The 22,572-nt window shown below is 44.9% G+C and overlaps 1 protein-coding gene and 4 non-coding genes across 7 annotated transcripts in view; all 5 read left to right on the forward strand.

Moving 5' to 3' along the window:
• The first annotated feature begins 382 nt into the window (after positions 1 to 382).
• On the forward strand, positions 383 to 454 carry TRNAE-CUC (transfer RNA glutamic acid (anticodon CUC)). The gene has a single exon. It is a non-coding gene; the product is annotated as a tRNA-Glu (tRNA).
• Positions 455 to 3,149: 2,695 nt separating this feature from the next.
• Positions 3,150 to 3,221, forward strand: TRNAE-CUC (transfer RNA glutamic acid (anticodon CUC)). Its single transcript has one exon. It is a non-coding gene; the product is annotated as a tRNA-Glu (tRNA).
• Positions 3,222 to 6,257: 3,036 nt separating this feature from the next.
• Positions 6,258 to 6,340, forward strand: TRNAL-UAA (transfer RNA leucine (anticodon UAA)). Its single transcript has one exon. It is a non-coding gene; the product is annotated as a tRNA-Leu (tRNA).
• A 311-nt stretch (positions 6,341 to 6,651) lies between these two features.
• LOC141107430 (uncharacterized) overlaps positions 6,652 to 22,572 on the forward strand; it is a 40,416-nt gene continuing 24,495 nt past the window's right edge. For 2 of the 3 annotated variants that reach the window (XM_073598143.1, XM_073598144.1), the window contains exons 1-3: positions 6,652 to 6,882; positions 14,177 to 14,263; positions 21,367 to 21,462. In XM_073598143.1, the coding sequence (XP_073454244.1) occupies positions 14,182 to 14,263; positions 21,367 to 21,462 (178 nt within the window). In that variant the 5' untranslated portion in view covers positions 6,652 to 6,882; positions 14,177 to 14,181. The remainder of the gene's footprint in view (positions 6,883 to 14,176; positions 14,264 to 21,366; positions 21,463 to 22,572) is intronic. The other variant, XM_073598145.1, reaches the window with a different exon arrangement.
• TRNAL-UAA (transfer RNA leucine (anticodon UAA)) lies at positions 9,469 to 9,551 on the forward strand. Its single transcript has one exon. It is a non-coding gene; the product is annotated as a tRNA-Leu (tRNA).

Consider the following 22,572-nt stretch of genomic DNA (forward strand, 5'->3'; position numbering starts at 1 on the left):
CAAATTTGAAAGTAAATTCCAATACCTATCATTTATTAGTTAGTAATAGTTATTATTAGTTAGTTATTGTTTTGGATTTTCAAATTTTCATTCTTATTTTCGAATTTTTGGATTTTCAGATTTTCATTTAGAAATTTCGGGGCTGAAGTGGATGACACCATGCCAGTGATGGCAAACCTTGGCACCCCAGATGTTTTGGAACTACATTTCCCATGATGCTCAACAAATCTGCAGAGTGCGTGAGCATCATTGGAAATGTAATTCCAAAACATCTGGGGTGCCAAGGTTCACCACTACTGCACTATGCTATAACATTCTGTGTTTATACATATCTTCTGTAGGTGAACGAAATTTCCTCTTGCTGGCTGAGCAGCAGCATCTCTCCCTGGTGGTCTAGTGGTTAGGATTCGGCGCTCTCACCGCCGCGGCCCGGGTTCGATTCCCGGTCAGGGAAAGTGATTTTTTTTTTTCTTCTTGAAACTTCTGCCTATTTAATATTTACACCTCAAAGCAGAGGCTAATTATCCAAGAATTATGCCCAGAACACACATTGAGAAAATCGGACAAAAAAAAAATACTGATCTTCTGATACTCTTGATTGTTAGTACACAGCTTTTGAGAGCCGATCATAACAGCTCATGCAAAATTATTTGAAGGAGCAAGCACAAATTTTTTTCTAGTATAATAACAGAACAAAAAACAAGATTTTTGTTTAATCAGTTCAGTATTTGCGTGTTCGGAAACAAAAGAATACATTACAATATAATACATTACACCATTACAGGAAGTTGTATTCTGTCGTATGAGAATTTTAGTACCTCTAGTAACCTATTCGTTTTCCATATGAGACTAGCATGCAGAAAAGAAAAAAAAAAGAACGATCGTTCATCCGGTATTCTCATTGTGTGTACCAGGCTGATTGAGGAGATAACTAAATTTACCTAGCAGCCTGCTCTAGACATGTTCACTAATGGAAAATTTGTTCATTTTTGTTTTATTCATTTTTTTTTTTAATTTTCGTGTCATTCATTATGATCGAAACTCGTTATTTTTAATAAATTCGTAGCTTCGGAAAAATTTGAATTTGTTACGTTTCATACGTTTAGATGCGGTATGCGTTATTTCGATGATTCCTAAAAATAAGAAAAAATTACTAACTTACTAATAATAACTAACTACAGTAATACCTCGGATTGCAAGTAATGCGGTTTACGAGTACAGAGAGGCAATTGTGGTACAGAGAGGCAGAACGGGGATCTGCTTATGTAAACCAGGCAGATCCCCGTTCTGACAGGGGACACCATGGAGATCTGCTGTTCCTATTGATCAGGAACAGTGATCTCTGTGTTCTTTCTGTCAGCACTTCCCCCCACACAGTTAGCCACACACTGAGGAAACACAGTTAACCCCTTTTGATCGCCCCATGTAGGTAACCCCTTCCCTGCCAGTGTCATTTATACAGTGACAGTGCATTTTTTTTTTTTTAGCACTGATCACTGTATTGATGTCACTGATCCCCAAAAAGTGTCACTTGTTTGTCCGCTGCAATGTCACAGTCCCGCTAAAAATAGCCGATCGCTGCCATTACCAGTAAAAACAATAAAAAAAATATAAGTCCATTAATCTATTCTCTATTTTGTAGACGCTATAACTTTTGCGCAAACCAATCAATATACGCTTATTAAGATTTTTTTTTTTTTACCAAAAATATGTAGCAGAATACATATCGGCCTAAACTGATGAATACATTTGTTTTTTATTTTATTTTTTTTTGGATATGTATCATAGCAAAGTTAAAAATAATGTGTTTTTTTCAAAACTGACGCTCTTTTTTGTATATAGCACAAAAAATAAAAACCGCAGAGGTGATCAAATAGCACCAAAAGAAAGCTCTATTTGTGGGGGAAAAAGGGACATCAATGTAATACATCCCTGGGAATTACAGACCAGTTAGCCTAACATCAATAGTATGTAAACTCTTGGAGGGGATGATAAGGGACTATATACAAGATTTTAGTAATGAGAACGGTATCATTAGCAGTAATCAGCATGGATTCATGAAGAATCGTTCTTGCCAAACCAATCTATTAACCTTCTATGAGGAGGTGAGTTGCCATCTAGATAAAGGAAGGCCCGTAGACGTGGTGTATCTGGATTTTGCAAAAGCATTTGACACAGTTCCCCATAAACGTTTACTGTACAAAATAAGGTGCGTTGGCATGGACCATAGGGTGAGTACATGGATTGAAAACTGGCTACAAGGGCGAGTTCAGAGGGTGGTGATAAATGGGGAGTACTCAGAATGGTCAGGGGTGGGTAGTGGGGTTCCCCAGGGTTCTTTGCTTGGACCAATCCTGTTTATTTTGTACATAAACGACCTGGAGGATGGGATAAACAGTTTAACCACTTCAATACAGGGCATTTTCACCCCCTTCCTGCCCAAGCCATTTTTCAGCTATCAGCGCTGTCGCACTTTGAAAGACAATTGCGCGGTCATACAACACTGTACCCAGATGAAATTGTTATCATTTTTCCCCTACAAATAGAGCTTTCTTTTGGTGGTATTTGATCACCTCTGCGGTTTTTATTTTTTGCGCTATTAAACAAAAGAAGAGTGACAAGTTTGAAAAAAAACACTATTTTTTTACTTTTTGCTATAATAAATATCCAATTTTTTTTTCTTTAAAACAAATTTTTTCCTCAGTTTAGGCCGATATGTATTCTTCTACATATTTTTGGTAAAAAAAAAAAAATCGCAATAAGCGTATATTGATTGGTTTGTGCAAAAGTTATAGCGTCTACAAAATAGGGGATAGATTTATAACATTTTTATAATTTTTTTTTTAAACTAGTAATGGCGGTGATCTGCGCTTTTTATCGTGACTGCGATATTGCGGTGGACACATCGGACACTTTTGACACATTTTTGGGACCATTCACATTTATACAGCGATCTGTGCTATAAAAATGCACTGATTACTGTATAAATGTGACTGGCAGGGAAGGGGTTAACACTAGGTGTTGATCGAGGGGTTGACTGTGTTTGCTGGGGAGTGTTTCTAACTGTAGGGGGCGGGGACTCACTAGGGGAGGAGACCGATCGGTGTTCCTCTGTACTGGGAACTCTGTTTGCTGAGCGGCGGCATCTCTCCCTGGTGGTCTAGTGGTTAGGATTCGGCGCTCTCACCGCCGCGGCCCGGGTTCGATTCCCGGTCAGGGAAAGTGGTTTTTTAAAAATTTTATTTCATCTATTTTATATTAACAACTCAAAGCAGAGGCTGATAATCCAAGAATTATGCCTAGAACACACGATGTGAGAATCAGACAAAAAAATAAATAAATACCATTATCGACTTTCCTTGATGAGTTTTCTGCCTGGCTACCCTACTTTCTCTCTTCGGAAATTCCCACAATCCTTCTCGGTGATTTCAACATCCCTGCTAATACAAACATTCCTGCTACTTCGAAACTTCTTAGTCTAACCTCTTCATTTGACCTGAAGCAATGGGTACAGGCTTCTACTCACTCTGATGGCAACACCCTTGACCTTGTATTCTCTTACCTATGCACTCCATGCAACTTCTCAAACAATCCTTTTCCTCTCTCCGACCACCACCTTATCAGTTTCTCTCTCCCCCTGTCTTCCACCACCTTTCCCTCCAATCGCCTAACCGTCACCCGTAGAAACTTTCGCAACTTCAACTCCTCTCTCCTCTACTCTGCTACCGACCACCTCTATGACAAAATCTCCCCCCTGTCCTGCCCCAACCAAGCCATATCCATCTACAATAAATCTCTGTCCTCCACCCTGGACAAGCTCGCTCCCCTCACTACACGCAGAATCAGGCCTCGACCCCTACAACCCTGGCAAACAGAGGACACTAAAATTCTCAAAAAACGTAGTCGCGCTCTTGAGCGTCTGTGGCACAAGACTAAGTCTCTCAAAGACTTCAACCAATACAAATCTGCCCTCCAAAAATACTATTCTTTCCTCCACACTGCCAAGCAAACCTATTTTACAACTCTTATTAATACCTTCTCATCCAATCCCCGTAAACTCTTCTCTACCTTCAACTCTCTACTTTGTCCTCCACCGCCTCCCCCCACTGATTTACTCACTGCCCAGGAAATCGCTAATCACTTCAAAAACAAGATTGATACAATCCGTGATGAAATCTCCACTCTACAGGTATCTCCCCCAGCTAAGACCCCATGTCAACAGATACAACTGACACTACCTCTATTCAAATCTACTACTCCAGACAAAGTTGCTAAACTCCTTTCTATCGCCCACCTAACTACCTGTCCCCTGGACCCTGTTCCCTCTCAAATGCTACGATCACCCTCTGACCCCATCCTACACTCTCTAACCCACATCTTCAATCTCTCCCTCACCTCTGGCGTCTTCCCCGATGCTCTAAAACATGCACTGGTCACTCCCATACTCAAAAAACCATCCTTGGACCCTACCAATCTTAATAACCTACGCCCTATCTCCTTGCTCCCCTTTTCCTCTAAACTACTTGAACGCCTGGTTTACAACCAACTGAGTGACCACCTCATTAAAAACAACCTTCTTGATCCCCTTCAATCTGGATTTCGCCCTCAACACTCCACAGAAACTGCTCTTTTAAAACTCACAAATGACCTACTAACTGCAAAAACCAACGGACACTATTCTGTACTCCTACTTCTGGATCTTTCAGCTGCCTTTGACACGGTTGACCACCCCCTCCTCCTCAAAAAACTTCACTCCATCGGTCTCCGTGACTGTGCTCTTCAGTGGCTCTCATCCTACCTATCCCAACGCACCTTCAGTGTCACTTACAATTCTACTTCCTCCACTCCTCTTCCCTTCTCTGTCGGGGTCCCCCAAGGTTCTGTTCTTGGACCTCTTTTATTTTCAATCTACACCTCTTCCCTGGGTCAGCTGATAGCCTCTCATGGCTTTCAATATCATTTCTATGCTGATGACACACAAATCTACCTCTCCACCCCTCAACTCACCCCATCAGTCTCCTCACGCATCACTAACTTACTAACCGACATATCTGTATGGATGTCACACCACTTCCTCAAACTCAACTTGTCCAAAACCGAGCTTATAATATTTCCTCCCCCACGTGCCTCTTCCCCTGACTTCTCTGTGAAGAGCAATGGCAAAACCATCCACCCGTCCCCACATGTCAGGGTGCTAGGTGTTATCCTAGATTCTGAACTCTCCTTTCAGCCCCACATCCAATCACTTTCCAAAGCTTGCCGCCTCAACCTCCGCAACATCTCTAAACTACGTCCCTTTCTAACCAGTGAAACTACAAAGCTCCTGATTCACTCCCTGGTTATCTCTCGCCTTGAATACTGCAACTCACTCCTCATTGGCTTACCTTTAAATAGACTATCCCCCCTTCAGTCCATCATGAATGCTGCTGCCAGACTCATCCACCTTACAAACCGATCAGTGTCTGCTACCCCTCTCTGCCAATCCCTCCATTGGCTACCACTCGCCCAACGAATTAAATTCAAAATACTAACAATAAGTTACAAAGCCATCCACAACTCTGCCCCCAGCTACATCACTAACCTAGTCTCAAAATACCAACCTAAACGCCATCTCCGTTCCTCCCAAGATCTCCTGCTCTCTAGCTCCCTCATCACCTCCTCCCATATCCGCCTCCAGGACTTCTCCCGAGCCTCACCCATCCTCTGGAATTCCCTACCCCAATCTGTCAGACTGTCTCCAAATTTATCCACTTTTAGGCGATCCCTGAAGACTTTCCTCTTCAGAGAAGCCTATCCTGCCTCCATCTAACAACTGCATTATTTTCTCCATTAGCTCATCCCCCACAGCTATTACCCTTTTGTATAACTTGACCCTCCCTCCTAGATTGTAAGCTCTAATGAGCAGGGCCCTCTGATTCCCCCCTGTATTGAATTGTATTGTACTTGTACTGTCTGCCCTAATGTTGTTGTAAAGCGCTGCGTAAACTGTCGGCGCTATATAAATCCTGTATAATAATAATAATAATAATTCCGCTTTCAGAGCAATCGTCTGACAGGGGTTAATAATCCTCCCCTTCCTGTATTCAAAAAAGTGTCATTAAAAAATGACGACTACCATTTTATTCTCTAGGGTCCCTGATAAGAAAAAAAAAAAAGTTATATTTTTTTGGGGGGGTGTAAAAAAAATATGTTCCCTTTACTTGTAAATATCAGGAAAAAGGTGTAATCTTTAACATTTTCGGAGAGATAAAATAGCTACCAGGATGGCCGAGTGGTTAAGGCGTTGGACTTAAGATCCAATGGACATATGTCCGCGTGGGTTCGAACCCCACTTCTGGTATCAACTTTTTAATAGGAAATCCTGATTTTTGGCGTCACAGAGGAGGCTTCCATAACCTCACTTGGGCTCTGGTGTACGAGGGGTGGACCGAATGAAACCCACAATATGATAATGTATGGTTTGGACTGGTAATATAAAGACCGCCCCCGTTCGCACACACTACGTCACGAGCGGTGGGAGGGACTATCGGCTCCTCGGAGCGGAGATTCGGCGGGCCGGTCACGTGACCCCAGCCCGCCCTTCACACACACCTGATTGGAGGAGCCGCAGGCGCCGCGCGCCTCCTGAACTACATTTCCCATGATCCCCCCCGCCCGGCGTACGCGCCAGCCAAAGGAGGGACGACGGGACGTGTAGTTCTGCGGCGCTCAGGTGCGAATCTGCCGCCGCGGACCGCAACACTCATTACCCACACTGCAGCGGGTGGGGGGAGGAGGTGAGCGGCGTAGCGCATGCGCGGGGGGTCTGCCTGGCGTTATTGTGCTGGATGGAGGGAGCAGCAGGCAGCTGCGTGCGGTGATTGACCGGAGAAGGGTCGTCAGGTAAGGTGGGGGACCTCCGCACCTCCATTGCAGGCCTGGTGGGGTTGGCTGCCAGCTTTTCTCATGACTGGGGCTGTCCCCCCCCTCATACCATGGAGATATTCTTCACACCAAAAATGTGTGCAATCCGGGGGGGGCTGGAAAATGTGTCGCTAATATCGCCCGAAACCCTCCCCCCACCCACCGCGCCGCTCAGCTACAAGGAGCGTAAACGTGTGCGAATACGTCCTTCTAGGGCGGGCCGTCCCCCTGATATGTCAGACGCACTGGCTGGGTTTGCGCCGTGGCAACGCGTCTGCGTCAGTGAATGTTTGCCTGCGCGTTAGCGGGCGATGCCACACGATCGAACAGGCTGCGCCCAAAAAAATGCGTTCGTTTTTTTTTTTTTTCTTTTTTTAACCGCTCCCAGCCCAATTCCGACATTCCTCTCCTACATGTCAAAATCGGCAATTGTTTGTTTTTTTTTGTACTAGAAAATTTACTTGGAACCCACCAAACGTTTTGTTATTTTACTTTTTTCCAGCAGAGACCCTAGAGAATGAAACGGAGGTCGTTGCAATTTGTTATGTCGCGCCGTAAATTTTCGAACGCAATTTTTTTGGGGGGGGGGGGATACTCTTTAATCACCTCAATACTGGGCACTTTTTACCCCCCGTCCTGCCCAGGCCCATTTGTCAGCTTTCAGCGCTGTCACATTTTGAATGACAATTGCGCCGTCATACAACACTGTACACAAATGACATTTTCATCATTTTCTTCACACAAATAGAGATTTCTTTTAGTGGTATTTAATCACCCCTGGGGGTTTTATTTTTTACAAAAAAAGTCTTCGTTTTTGTCAGGCACTGATGAGCACTGATAGGCGGCACTGATGGGTGGCACTGATGAGGAGGGACTAATATGCCACACTTATGGGCACTGATATGTGGCACTGATGAGCATTAATAGGCGGCACTGGTGGGCACTGAGGAGGGACTAATATGCCACACTTATGGCCACTGATAGGTGGCACTGATGGGTAGCACTGATATGCCACACTTATGGCCACTGATAGGTGGCACTGATGAGGAGGGACTAATATGCCGCACTTATAAGCACTGATATGTGGCACTGATGAGCACTGATGGGTGGCACTGAGGAGGCATTAATATGCCACACTTATGGCCACTGATAGGTGGCACTGATGAGGAGAGACTAATATGCCGCACTTATGGGCACTGATATGTGGCACTGATGAGCACTGATGGGTGGCACTGGTGTGCACTGAGGAGGAGGCATTAATATGCCACACTTATGGCCACTGATAGGTGGCACTGATGAGCACTGATAGGTGGCACTGATGAGGAGGCACTAATATGCCACACTTATGGCCACTGATAGGTGGCACTGATGAGGAGGGACTAATATGCCGCACTTATGGGCACTGATATGTGGCACTGAGGAGGAGGCACTAATATGCCACACTTGTGGCACTGATGAGCATTGATGGGTGGCACTGGTGGGCACTGATAGGCATGACTGATGGGCGGAATTGATGGGCACTGATGTGGGCAGCACTGTCTGACATCACTAATGGGCACTGGTGGGCACTGATTAGCACTTTAGTGTAATCAGTGCCCTGATTTCATGTCTTGTTGTCCCCTGTGAGGAGATGCCACTCATCAGCTCTCCTCTTCTCACGCTCTGCCAGGGTGAGTCAATGAGAGCCGATTACTGGCACTTCCTGTAATTTACATGTCACCGGCTATGATTGGACACAGCCGATCACATGGTTAAAGAGCCGCACCAGTTGCTCTTTACAGAGATCGGGGTCACGCCGTGTCCTAGCAACACGGCTCGCCGCGATCGGCCCCGTGGGAGCGGCCGTTCGGGTGCGCCGTCATATGACGTCCACCCAGAACGAGAGCCGCACCCGCCCCTCCGTCATTTGACAGTGGGCGGCAACTGGTTAGTGAATTAAAATTTTTTTAAAAAGACAGTGTTTACACAATTTTTTGTTTTGTTTTGTATAATGTGAAAGATGATGTTACACCGAGTAAACAGATACCGAACATGTCACGCTCTAAAATTGCGCACGCTCGCGGAATGGCGACCAACTACGGTAACATTTTTTTTTTACAGGTTACCAGTTTAGAGTTAAAGAAGATTATTGCTAGAAATATTGCTCTCACTCTCAGGTCCTCGCTATTACCATTTAAAAGTAGCGCAGCGCTGAATAGCAAAAGAAAAAAAAAAAAAAGTGGCCTGCTCAAGAGAGGGGGTAAAACCTTTCCGGAGGTCAAGTGGTTAAACAATTCTAAAAATGCCGTAGACTTTGTACTACGTTAATGATTTTTAAATGTGCCTCTGTCTTTGCTGAAGTGCCTCAACTCACATATTAAATAAAAGAAAAAAAAATGTAAAAATAAATAAAAACCGTTGGGAAGGAAATGTTGGATCATATAATTTCTTCTGGGTTCCATGATTATAGAAGAAGGGGGGGGGGGGGGGGGTGACATTATGAACTTCCAACCAGATGTAGGGGAATGCGAAGTATTCCGGATCTGAGAAGGTGATAGTAAATCTTGGTGAAGTGTAGAACCAGCTACCAGGATGGCCGAGTGGTTAAGGCGTTGGACTTAAGATCCAATGGACGTATGTCCGCGTGGGTTCGAACCCCACTTCTGGTATTAACTTTTTATTACAAAATACTCACCTAATTACTTCACAAATCACACTTGTACACATTGGATCCTGCCAGGTTATTCCAAGAACCCCCCCTACAAAAAACAGGGAGACAGTAATCAGAGTTATAGTGAAGTGCCCTTATGCAAATTTGTCACCATGTGGTTGATTTACAAAAACTGGAGAGTGCAAAATCAGCTCCCAGTTTTTTTTTGTTTTTTTTTTTTTTGTCAAAACTTAATTGAAGAAGCCGATTGGCTACCATACAGAGCTGCACCAGATTTTGCACTCTCCAGTTTTAGTAAATCTACCCCCCAAGTGTCACTGTCAGGGAAAAAAACTCAAACGTGTGCCAATTTACCTGTCTTTGTCTTTTTAAAAAAGTCTTCACCCCGGCAGTGTTGGGCTGCATTACTCAACACAAAAACAAGGTGGTTTGCTTTATGCCGCAATGATTCTTTAGTTCACATCAAGGTGTTGAAAGAGAAAAAAAAATAAGAATAGAAGTAGAAGTTTGGGGGTGGAGGATGGAAAAAAAGAGCGCTGCAATGTGTGGTAACAATGCTTAGCATTGTGCATTACAATTAGGGGTGCGCATCTCACGATTCAATGCGATTTTGTCTACAATTCGATTCCGCGATGCATCATGATTACTGCGCATGGTTAAAAACGTTTTATCCTGAAAATTCAAGCAGTCAGAAAAAACACAATTTTTCTTCAGAGGCAGAGGGATGGTGGGATGAGACTGGGATGTTGGGATGAGACTGACATGGTGGGATCAGACTGGCCTTTTGGGATCAGACTGGGATGGTGGGATCAGACTGGGATGGTGGGATCAGACTGGGATGGTGGGATCAGACTGGGATGGTGAGATCGGCCTCGGATGGAATCAGACTGGCATGGTGGGATCAGACTGGCATGGTGGGATCAGAAGCATGGTGGAATCAGACTGGCATGGTGGGATCATACTGGGATGGTGGGATCAGACTGGGATGGTGGGATCAGACTGGCATGGTGGGATCAGACTGACATGGTGGGATCAGACTGGGATGGTGAGATCAGACTGGCATGGTGAGATCAGACTGGCATGGTGAGATCAGACTGGCATGGTGAGATCAGACTGGCATGGTGGGATCAGACTGACATGGTGGGATCAGACTGACATGGTGGGATGAGGCAGAGGGGTGATGGTAGTGGAGGGATGGAATCAGTGACACTGGCACTTACCTGCTATTAGTGTCAGTGGATTCCCCCTCCTCCATGCCGCTCAGTGTGTTTTCCCCCTCTCAGTGCCTCCAGTGAAGCCTCTCTTCATGCCGGTCACCTTGAGCTCCTCCCCCTGCACTGTACTGGCTGTCAGCTCATCAGCTGACTTTCCGCTTCAGTGAATGGGAGGGTCTGCAGGGTCTGCCTCTGTGTTTCTCCCGGAGAGGCAGAGCACCGCACGGAGCGACGGATGACGTCATCAAAAATCGATGCAGCATCGTTCGAATCGCGATGCATCGATGCTACGATTTATATTCAACACCCCTAATTACAATGCAGATACCAATACTTGTATGGAGAGCATATTATTAGAGGGGTTATAAAGGCAGAAGGTGCATTCTATACATTAAGATAAAAAGCCTTCTGTGTGCAGAAGCCCCCCCACCCCCCAATACTTACCTGAGCCCCATCTCTCTCCAGCGATGTCTACGAGTCTCTCGGCCGTGCAGGACTCTCCCTCCTGATTGGCTGAGACACAGCAGCGGCACCATTTGAAGAAGTCCAGGATCAATCTAATTAATCTAAAAGTGGATGTAAACCCTCGCATTATACCCAGAGACGTGACCCACCTCAGGTGATACACAGAGATGAAACAAAAAAGGACACAAATTTTATTTGGGTACAGTGTTGCACAATTGTGCAATTGTCAAGTTTAAGTAATGCAGTGCCGTATCGTGCAAAAAATGGCCTGGTCATGAAGGGGGGGGGGTAAATCTTCAGGAGGTCAAGTGGGTAAACTTAAATTTTATTTTTTTTATTATTTATTTTTTTTTTTTTTACTTTATTGCTATCACAAGGGGGCTGATATGTGTGCTTTGTGATAGATTTTGCTTGATCAGCTTCTTCCCCGGTCAGAGCAGCGAAGACATTGTTTACATGTAGCAAATACATCAGCGGCAGTGAAAGGGTTACACTTCTACAACATTTTATTTTATTTTTATTTTTTTATATCTACATTTATCTGCCTTCTTGGGCATCCTCTGGGATTGATCTGATGCCACCGGTGAATGTTGCACACCTCAGTTTTGCTGAGAACCCCTCACACCATGAAATGTGTGAATGTTCCCTTCAATTAACCAATCATGTGAACAAGCAAATTCCTGTTTACTTATCTCGCCTGCACGTCATCGGGTATTCAAAGTGAACAGGAAATAGTTTTTCACATTGAATAATCATTTCACACAGAATACCAATTGAAGTGAAAATCTTCGCAATTCATTGTGTAAACATTCTTCATTCTTTTAGTAAATCAGCCCAGCTGTGTTCCCAAAAGGGTCCTGCAACTGACATCACAAAGCTTGTCTTCTATTAAAAAAAAAAAAGACGAAATCTGTTGGTGGTGTGGTATCTTTTTTAGCTTCCTCGGTTTCTAGTCTTTAGGAAGAATCTTCAGCTGGGTGGATTGGTAGAATATCCACTTGCCGACCGCCTAACTGGAAAAACATGTCTTTACTTTACCATATAATACCGGGGTTATGGCTGCAGCTAGATGCCATAACCCCAGTAAAATGTTCTCAGCCGCTACTCTTTCTGCTAAAAGTGATCCAAGCGGCTGATTAGCCACTAGACCGTTTTTTTTTTTTTGTTTGTTTTTTTTTTTTTGTACTTTAAATCTTTATTTGAGTTTCAAAGAAATGCAAGAAACAACAAAGAGAGTGAGAGCCGCAAGATCGATTTTAGAAGCGGCAGGCCCCCTGCAGCTTTCTGGTGATTCTGATCCGGCGGTATTGGCGGCTGGCCATAGAGAATAGTGGAGGAAAGATGGCCTCCGCTCACCTCTATGGCCTAGGAGGCCGGGAGCGACGTCACTTCCGGGTTAACAGCCAATGTAAACAAAGCCTTTTTTTTTTTTTGGAAAGCATTAGATGTGTTTTATTTTTTTTGTTTTTTTGATCGGATGCTTGCAATTGTATAGGAGAGATGTGGGGTCTGATTGACCCCCAGATCTCTCCATAAAGAGGACCTGCCATGCTTTATTGTTGTCACAAGAGATGTTTACATTTCTTGTGACAGCAATAAAAAAAATGATATAAATTTTTTTTTTTAACCAGTTGCCAACCGCCCTGTAGCAGCCATTCTGTGCAGAATCGCATATATATATATATGTATATACGTGATTCTGCACTTTTTTTTCCCCAAAAAAAGTGCGCTTGTAAGACCGCTGCGCAAATACGGTGTGACAGAAAGTTTTGCAACAACCTCCATTTTATTCTCTAGGTCTAGGATGTTAGGAAAAAAAAAAGTATAATGTTTGGGGGTTCTAAGTAATTTTCTAGCAAAAAAAAAAAACTGTTTTAAACTTGTAAACAACAAATCTCAGAAAGAGGCTCGGTCCTTAAGTGGTTAATCTCGGAGTATCACTGAGGATAGTCCTTTCACTGGGTATATGTGAAGGGACTTTAAACCCAAAGGCAAACATTTACTATAAATGGCTGCATTTGTTTTGTTTCTTTTGCTTTTATCTAGTGATCCAGCTAGGAAATCTGTTGTTTTTCAAAAAAAAAGTTGTCCTGAAGATGCATCAGTTTACATGGATAAGACAAACCATTTAACACTGACAGGGGTGCTTTCAATGATCAGCTTCTATTTATTTATATAACACCTTTATCCCAAAAGGATGAAAACTGTTTGCTGTAACTGATTATAAAATATTAGCCGGAGTTTGGCTTCAATTTGTTAGAGTATCTAAATCTACTAGTCCATCTAACACCCCCCTCCCCCCATACTGATAATGCTGCTGTCCAAAGGTGCCCCCTGTGCTCTTATCCAGAGTGGGGGGCGCTCTAATACAGGAGGTGTATTACTGGCCAGATCACCAGGTGAAAACAGAGGAGAAAAAAAGCTAAAAAAGAAAACAAATGCAGCCACCGCATCTAAGGATCGGTAAGCTGCAACAGATCAAATTTTTGGTTTTGGGTTTGCTATCGCTTTAAAACTCAACTCCAGGCTCGAACCTCCCCCCCTGGAGGTTCCCTGAACAGAATTTTAATGCTTTTTTTGCTGTATGGTCCTCTTCACCTCTTCTTCTCCAGCCTTGGCTGTCTACATTAATGTACAGAGAGGTGCTGACATGATTAGCCTTACACACTGAATGCAGAGCGGTGACGCCCCCTAGGGGGCGGGCCTAAGACTCCATACACTCACAGGAAGTCCTCCGTCTTCGAGGTTGAAGGATGCTCAGCATCTTTCAGGATAGAAGACTGAAGACAATTTTTGACCGGAGGAGAGTGCTGTGGAGGACAGCTCTAGGTTGAAGCTGAGTTTTGCAGCCAGACCTGCTTTTTTCACAATTCTAAAACCAAAATAAAATCAAAGCCCCTTATGAATAAAAGGAACGTAAACCCAGCATATATTTGTTTTTCAGGTGGCATGTCACTGAATCCATACCTTTTCCCAAGAGTTAAGGAAGAAGACGACATGGATTCCTCTTATACGGATAACTCTGGTCAAGGTAAGAACCGGGGGTGTTGTACAAAGTTACACATCATCACTGCAAGCCCATGAGTACAGATAGACACACACCCTTAAGCCAGGGCTTGACAAACCCCAGGCACCAGGTCGCAGTGGTGACGAGAAGTTTTGTCCTGGCACCTGGGATGCTGCCTAAATGCTACCCCCACCCCGCGCGTGCCGTCCCACCCCGCGCGTGCCGTCCCACCCCGCGCGTGCCGTCCCACCCCGCGCGTGCCGTCCCACCCCGCGCGCACATCTGCAGCCCCAGGACCGACATAGTGGGTACCGCTTGGTATTGGGGGCGGGGGGGAGGGAGGAGAGTGGACACACCCCTTGTGACGTCACTTCCGGGTCCCCATTCACAGTTTCTCCGCCCATCAAGGCCAGAAAAGAATGTAATGCAGTGCAATGTGCATTGCATTACATTCAGTGGAGCACAGGGGAGACATGCAGGGTCTTTAAGACCCCGCATGTTTTATTAAAGAGAACCTCTTACCTAGGGGATTTTTTTTTTTTAACTGTAAAAAATGTAAGTTACACCCAAGCACATAAAATCCCCCCCCCCCAAAAAAAAATTTTAGGCCCCCACCCCTACATATAGACACGTACAAACGTAAACACATGGGGTGCCTATGCCTGAAAACTTTGATTGCAATACACGTTACATATCACTGTGTACGCCGGATTGAGAGCCAGAGCTCCTTTGTAATGCTAAACTGATAACATATAGAGGGCTTTTAACCACTTGACCTCTGGACGATTTACCCCCCTTTGTGACCAGGCCATTTTTTGCGATACGACACTGCGTTACTTTAACTGACAATTGCGCAGTCATGTGGCGCTGTACCCAAATAAAATTGACGTCCTTTTTTTCCCCCCACAAATAGAGCTTTCTTTTGGTGGTATTTGATCACCTCTGCGTTTTTACTCATTTATTTTTTTGCTCTATAAACAAAAAAAGACCAACAATTTTAAAAAATATATATATATTTTACTTTCTGCTATAAAACATATCCAATTAAAAAAAATGTAAAAAATCTAATTTCTTCATAAATTTAAGCCAATATGTTTTCTGTTACATGTTTTTGGTAAAAAAAATCCCAATAAGCGTACATTGATTGGTTTGCGCAAAAGTTATAGCGTCTACAAACTATGGGATATTTTCATTTATTTTTTACAATTTTTTCTCTTTACTAGTAATGGCAGCGATCAGCGACTTATAGCGGGACTGCGATATTGCAGCGAACAAATCAGACACTGACACTTTTTGGGGACCAGTGACACTAAAAATATGCACTGTCACTGTACTAATGACACTGGCTGGGAAGGGGTTAACATCAGGTGTGATCAAAGGATTAAATGTGTGCCTAGCCTGTGATTCAATGTAGTGGGGGAGGTGCTTTGACTACTGGAAGGCATGGATCGATGTTCCTGCATCCATGCTTGTTCCAGGATCCATGCATTCTGTACTGACAGAACGGCAATCTGCCTTGTTTACATAGGTAGACTGCTGTTCTGCTTGTGTACTGAAGCATTGGCGGGTGCCGGCAGACGAGTACACCATACCCGCTGATCAGCTCCCACTGTGTACAATCAGTGGGAGCGGGTCGCCGGTAGCGCTCATGCACGCCCCAGACCCAGAGACGTCAGATCAGATTCTATAGTGGCCGCCCTGCCGCAGTATATGTACTGTGGGCGGTCCGCAAGTGGTTAAAGCGTTGCCTATGGAAAATATAGGGTGCTGACAGTTTTAAGGATTGACATGTTGGGTATCTCTTTATTCGGTGCAACCTCGGCTTTTATATTTTACCAAAAGATTGGGTAATTTATTGCATTTTTGTACCCCCCCAAAATTTTAATGTGTTTTCTTTACTAAAATTATGTGTTTCCTAGACTTTTGCAGTAATACTGTGTGACATAAAAAATTGTAACTACCACTATTTTATTCTCTAGGTAGTTTGATTTCAGAAAACATATAATGTTTGGGGGTTTTATGTAATCTTCAGACCTAAAATGTGTGCAAAAAATGCAAAAACGGCTCTGGCTGTGGAAGGTTTAGAGGATAAGTTCACCTTCAGGGACATGTTACATGTCCCACCTGTAAGATTTGTTAGTTTAAAAAAAAAAATAGCTGGCTCCTAACTTTTTTTAGATTCAAAGCAAATTTGCCCTTAAGCCAGCCATACATGGATCGAAATTCGTCAGGTTCAGCCGGGGCCAGCTGAATTTCAATTCATGTATTGGCACTGTGGTTGTACAGAAGCCGAGCTACCGTTCAGCTTCTCTACAACCGCCCTGTTGGGTTTTCCCTGATCGATCGGTGCCGCAGGCTATACACTGCAATGTCGATCATCGTATTCTGATGGTAGGAAAGTCATTGCAGTGTATAGACCACATAGCCATCCACTCTCAGCTGTCAAACCCAGCAGCAGGAATCCATAGATTCCTGCCGCTAGGATTCGCTCCATAGCGAAACACCCGTATGAAGGTTGTCTTTAAAGATACTCCTATAGAACTAAAAATGAAAGCGGAGTTCCACCCAAAAGTGGAGCTTCCGCTCGTTGGACTCCTTCCCCCTCCTCAGGTGCCACATTTGGCACCTTTCGGGGGGGGGGGGACAGGATACCTGTCTTTCACAGGTATCCTGTTCCTACTTCTGGGAGCCTCAGCCGTGGGTATTGATTTCACCGACCGGGCTCCCTCCTCCTTCCCCGGCCGCCGGGCCAGTAGGAGAGAGGGAGCGCCCACCGCTGTAAAAATTAAAAGCCAGCAGCTGCATATACTGCAGCTGCAGACTTTTAATAATCGGACACTTACCTGTCCTGGAGTCCAGCGATGTCGGCACCGCAGCTGATGTTTCCATCAGCTGTCGGGTGCTCCTGCCGCCATTGCGAGTAAGGGAACCCAGCAGTGTAGCCTTACAGCTTCACGCTGGGAGTGCTACTGCACAAGCGCAAGGCTCCGCTCCTCTTTCCTACTGGCCCGGCGACAGGGGGGGGAGGGAGCCGAGCGGTGATGTCAATGGCGGCGGCTGTGGCTCCCGGAAGTGGAAACAGGGATACCTGTCGAAGACAGATATTCTGTGTCCCCCCCCCCCCCCAAAGATGCCAAATGTGGCACCTGAGGGAGGGGGGGGACAAATGAGCGGAAGTTCCACTTTTGGGTGGAACTCCGCTTTAACCACTTGAACCACCGGAAGATTCCCCCCCCCCTTCCTGACAAGGCCATTTTTTGCGATATGGCACTGCGTTTCTTTAACTGACAATTGCGCGGTCGTGCAACACTGTACCCAAATAAAATTGATGTCCTTTTTTACCCACTAAAAAAGAGTTTTCTTTTGGTGGTATTTGATCACCTCTTCTTTTTTTTTTTTTTTTTTTTTTTTTTGCGCTATAAACAAAAAACAGACTGACAATTTTGAAAAAAAACAATTTTTTACTTTGGGCTATAATAAAACATATCCAGTAAAAAAATAAAATCTAATTTCTTTGTCGATTTAGGCCAAAATGTATTCTGCTACATGTTTTTGGTAAAAATAAATCCCAATAAGCGTATATATTGATTGGTTTGCGCAAATGTTACAGCTTTAACAAACTATGGCATATTTTTATTTTTTACTAGTAGTGGTTCCAATCAGCCAGTTATAGCAGGGCTGCGATATTGTGGCAGACAGTCGGACACTAACTGACACTTTTGACACTTGTTGGGGACCAATGACACTAATACAATGATTAGTGGTAAAAATATGCACGGTCACTGTATTATGACACTGGCTGGGAAAGGGTTAAACATAAGGGGAGATCAAAGGGTTAAATGTGTTCCTAGACAGCGTTTTAGTACACTGTGGGAGGGGCTTTTACTAGGGGAAGACATGGATCCATGTCCCTGCTTTACAGGAACACAGGGTCCTTGCCGTCTGTACAGATAGAACGGCAATCTGCCTTGTTTACATAGACAGATCCCCGTTCTACCTGTGTACAGAACGATCAGCGGGTGCCGGCGGACATCTATGCCTTCCTCCTCCTCCCTTCTATCAGAACAGTGATTTGCTTTGTTTACATAGGCAGACTGCTGTTCTGCCTGTGTGCTGGGTGATTGGTGGGTTCCAGCAATCTTCGAGTCCGCAGTACTCGCATATTAGCTCCCACTTTGTATAGTCACAGCGGGAGCGGTGCTGCTGGCGGCATGCATGCGCTCCCCCAGCCCGGAAGTGTCGGATCATGTACTAGATACTTGATCCGGCACAGCAGTGCCACCTTGCCACCGTATATTTAAATTATACGGTTGGCAAGTGGTTAAAGCTGAACTTTTGATACACTTTACATTGTTTGGGCCGAGCTGGCCCAAACTAACTATGTCCTTCACTAACATGTGAGGCAGCTGGATGTGCAGTATAAACTGTGTATGTAACTGAGGCCACCCACAGCATACCACACCGTGTTCTGGGTTGGAGCTGAGACCTTCCTGTCTCATACCTGGAACACAGAAGTGATTATCTGATCGGTGCTCAGCCATTCAGAGAAAGCGATGTATTCTAGCAATGAATACAAAGCTTCCTCTGAATGGCTGAGTCAGAGAGGTGGGCTGATGATGTCTCAACCTCAGATCAGCCATTCAGAGGAAGCTTTGTATTAGTTTCTAGAATACATCACTTTCTCTGAGTGATTAGATAGACTCTTCTGTGTTCCGGGTATGAGACAGGAAGGTCTCGGCTCCAACCCAGAACAGTGCGATATGCTGTTTGTGGTCTCAGCTTCATACAGTTTATACTGCACATCCAGCGGCCCCACATGTTAGTGAGGGAAATAGTTTGCTAGGGCCAGCTTGGCCCAAATGAACTATGTAAAGTGTATCAAAAATGTTTAAATACCAAACATGTCATACTTACCTTCTCTGTGCAAGGGTTTTGCACAGAGTGGCCCCGATCCTCCTCTTCTGAGGTGACTCCGAGGCGCTCCTGGCTCCTCCTCTTCTCGAGTGCCCCGTCGGAGAAGCCCTTTTCCCGGGGGGCACTCGTGCGGGCGAGCTCACGTGTCCTGCTGCTGCATCAATTGACGCGGACAGCAGGACTCGGCCCCCACGTCACTGGATTTGATTGACAGCAGCGGGAGCCAATGGCTCAACAGGCCCAATGGCGAGAGCTGCCGGGGGACCCCAGAAAAAGAGGATCGGGGCCACTCTGTGCAAAGCGAGCTGCACAGTGGAGGTACGTATGACATGTTTCCTATTTTAAAAAAAAACAAAAAACGATCCTTTACAATCACATTAGCCCCTTTACGCCAACTGTGCGCACATATGCGGCCACGGCTTTAAGGGGTTATCACCCCAGTATCGTTTTTTTGAGAGAGGACAGTCGGCTCTTTAGGGATAACCATCAAAGGGGCCGCCGCCACCGCCTTCTGCCACTTTGAAGTGCAAAGGAGGGGTTTGGGGTCTTTTAGACCGCCGATCCCTCCATAAAGAGTACCTGTCACCACCTATTACTGTCACAAGGGATGTTTACATTCCCTGTGACAGCAATAAAAGTGATCAGAATTTTTTTTTTTTAAAGTGGCAATGTAAAAAAATACAATGAAATAAAATAAATCGGACAAAAAAAAAATGTTTCAAAGCGCCCCCGTCCCTGCGAGCTCGCTCAGCAAAGAAAACGCATACATAAGTTGCGCCCGCATATGTAAACAGTGTTCAAATCACACATGTGAGGTATCGCTGCGATCGTTAGAGTGAGAGCAATAATTCTAGACCTTCTCTGTAACTCTAACCTGGTAACCGTTACATTTTTATCAAGCGTCTCCTATGGAGACTTTTAGGTACTGTATTTTGTCGCCATTCCACAAGTGTGCGCAATATCAAAGCATGACATGTTAGGTATCTATTTACTCGCCGTAACATCATCTTTCACATTATATGAACAAATTGGGCTAACTTTACTGTTTGTTTTTTTTTTTAATTCATGAAAGTGTCTTTTTTTTTTTTTCCCTAAAAAAGTGCGTTTGAAAGACCGCTGCGCAAATACCGTGTGACATAAAATATTTGCAACCATCACCATTTTATTCTCTAGAGTCTCTGCTAAAAATATATATATAATATTTGGGGGTTCTTTTCTAGCAAAAAAATACAGATTTTAACTTGTAAGCAACAAATATCAGAAATAGGCGTAGACATGAAAGGGTTAAAAAAATGACTTTTGAAATGACATAAACTTTTAGCTCTTTCGCAGTTGCGATCCAAATGCAGATCACTCTTCAGAGAGCATTTGACAGGCGGTAAGGGGGCATTATATCACCTCCTTGTCGCCTACTTGAACCCCCGCAGTAGCATGCTGCAGCTGCATTACACGCGGTAGTTGTGGGGTGCTTACAGAGCAACCCCATTTGCTTGGATAGGTCACACTTGGCATGTGCTATGTCCATCAAAAGAAACGGGTGGTATAATTCCGGCGGCAGCTTGTGTACACCCCAGACCGCTGCCTCTGCAGCTAAAGGGGGAGCGGTTGAGGGCATTAAAAATGTGGCTCAACCGTGGGCTTTTTCTGTCCACGAACTACTAGTGTGACCGAACCCTTTTAACAGACCTTTGGATAGTAAAAGACGTGTAGCAAAACGTGGCGGGGGTGAGAAATAGGCAAAGTGACAATATCTTCTAAGTCACCCTTAGATGGATCGAATCTTGGCTGGTTCAACAGGGACGGGCTGAGATTCAATCCATCTATGGGCAGGCTGGTTGTACGGAAGTCGATCCAGTGATTGACTTCAGTGCAACCAGCTTGGATTTTTTTTTTTTCATGCGATCATTGCCGGTGGCTACAGCTGCCAGCAGTCATCATTGTGTTTTGCCGGCCAGGAAGACTCCCTATCGGGAAAACACAATAGCGATGCAGGAAGGATTCCCCCTTCAATATTGACTGTGTTGATGAGGGAATCGAGCAATTTCCTTTCCTTCCACCCATGGTAGAAGGAAAGAAAATTGCATAATCTATGGCCAGCTTTAGTCCATTGGTTTGCAAGGCTCGCGGTCAACAAACCTTTAGTTTCTATGCACAGAGGTGTTTGTCGTATCTAATGGGCAGTTTCTGTATTTATCATGATTTTGTGTTTTTAGAGCTCTCCGCTTACTCTGATGTCTTTGATCATATTAAAACTGAAGATTCCAGCAATTCATATGGATCTGTGAGGGAGGAGGGAGACAAGATGCAAGGTATCACTGGCATGTGGTTTTATGTTGGTAAATCAACAAGTAAAGAAATTCACCACTTCAGCTCCGGAAGTTTTAACCCCCCCCCCCTTAATGACCATGCCATTTTTTGCGATACGGCACTGCGTTACTTTAACTGAAAATTGCGCAGTCGTGCAACGCTATACCCAGTGACACTAATACAGTGATCAGTGCTAAAAATATGCACTATCACTGTACTAATGGCACTGGCTGGGAAGGGGTTAACATCAGGGGCGATCAAAGGGTTAAATGTGTGCCTAGCTGGTGTTTCAGTGTAGTGGAGGAGGTGCTGTTACTAGTGGAAGGCATGGATCCATGTTCTGGCTTTACAGGAACACAGAGCCCTTGCCGTCTGTACTGATAGAACGGCAATCTGCCTTGTTTACATAGATCGCCGTTCTGCCTGTGTACAGAACGATCAGCGGGTGCCGGCGGACATGGGGTCCCGTGGGACCCACCGATAAGCTCCCGCTGTGTAGAATCACAGCCAGAGTGAGCCGCCAGCAGTGCGCACTCGCGCCCAATACCCAGAAGTGCAGGATCACTTATATACACTTGATCCTGTGCAGTATGGCCGCCCTGTAGCAGTAAATGTGCTATGGGGCAAGCGGTAATAAAGCAGTGAAAGTGGTTTTAAAGCCTTAATGTTTTTCACCTTAATGCATTCTATGACTAAGCTCGGGGGGGGGGGGGGGGGGGGAGCGGAGCGAAACGCGTTGGTCATGGCCTGGTCAGATTCCAGGCTTCGGTTGCCACTCCATTTGCCTTCCTAGGATCTCTCGGATATGCGACATCAGAGGACACCCCCTCTTCTCCTTGAGCCATTACGGGAGGCCGGGACGGGCACCATCCCCTGACGGCGCTCTGAGTGGCAGATGCGGAGGCATTTGTTTGCATATTCCCCCTCCTGGAGCACGGGCAGGGACCCCAGAATAGGAGGATCGGGACTGCTCTGTGCAAAACCAATGCACAGAATAGATAAGTATAGGCATGTTTGTTATTTTTATGAAACCACTTTAAGAGTCGATCAGCCCTATCATAGCCATACATAGCCAACAAATACATTTTAGGCTTTAAGGAAAATGTACTTTT

Source organism: Aquarana catesbeiana, linkage group LG09 (genome assembly GCF_042186555.1).
Source record: "Aquarana catesbeiana isolate 2022-GZ linkage group LG09, ASM4218655v1, whole genome shotgun sequence".
In the NCBI taxonomy this organism is placed as follows: Eukaryota; Metazoa; Chordata; class Amphibia; order Anura; family Ranidae; genus Aquarana; species Aquarana catesbeiana.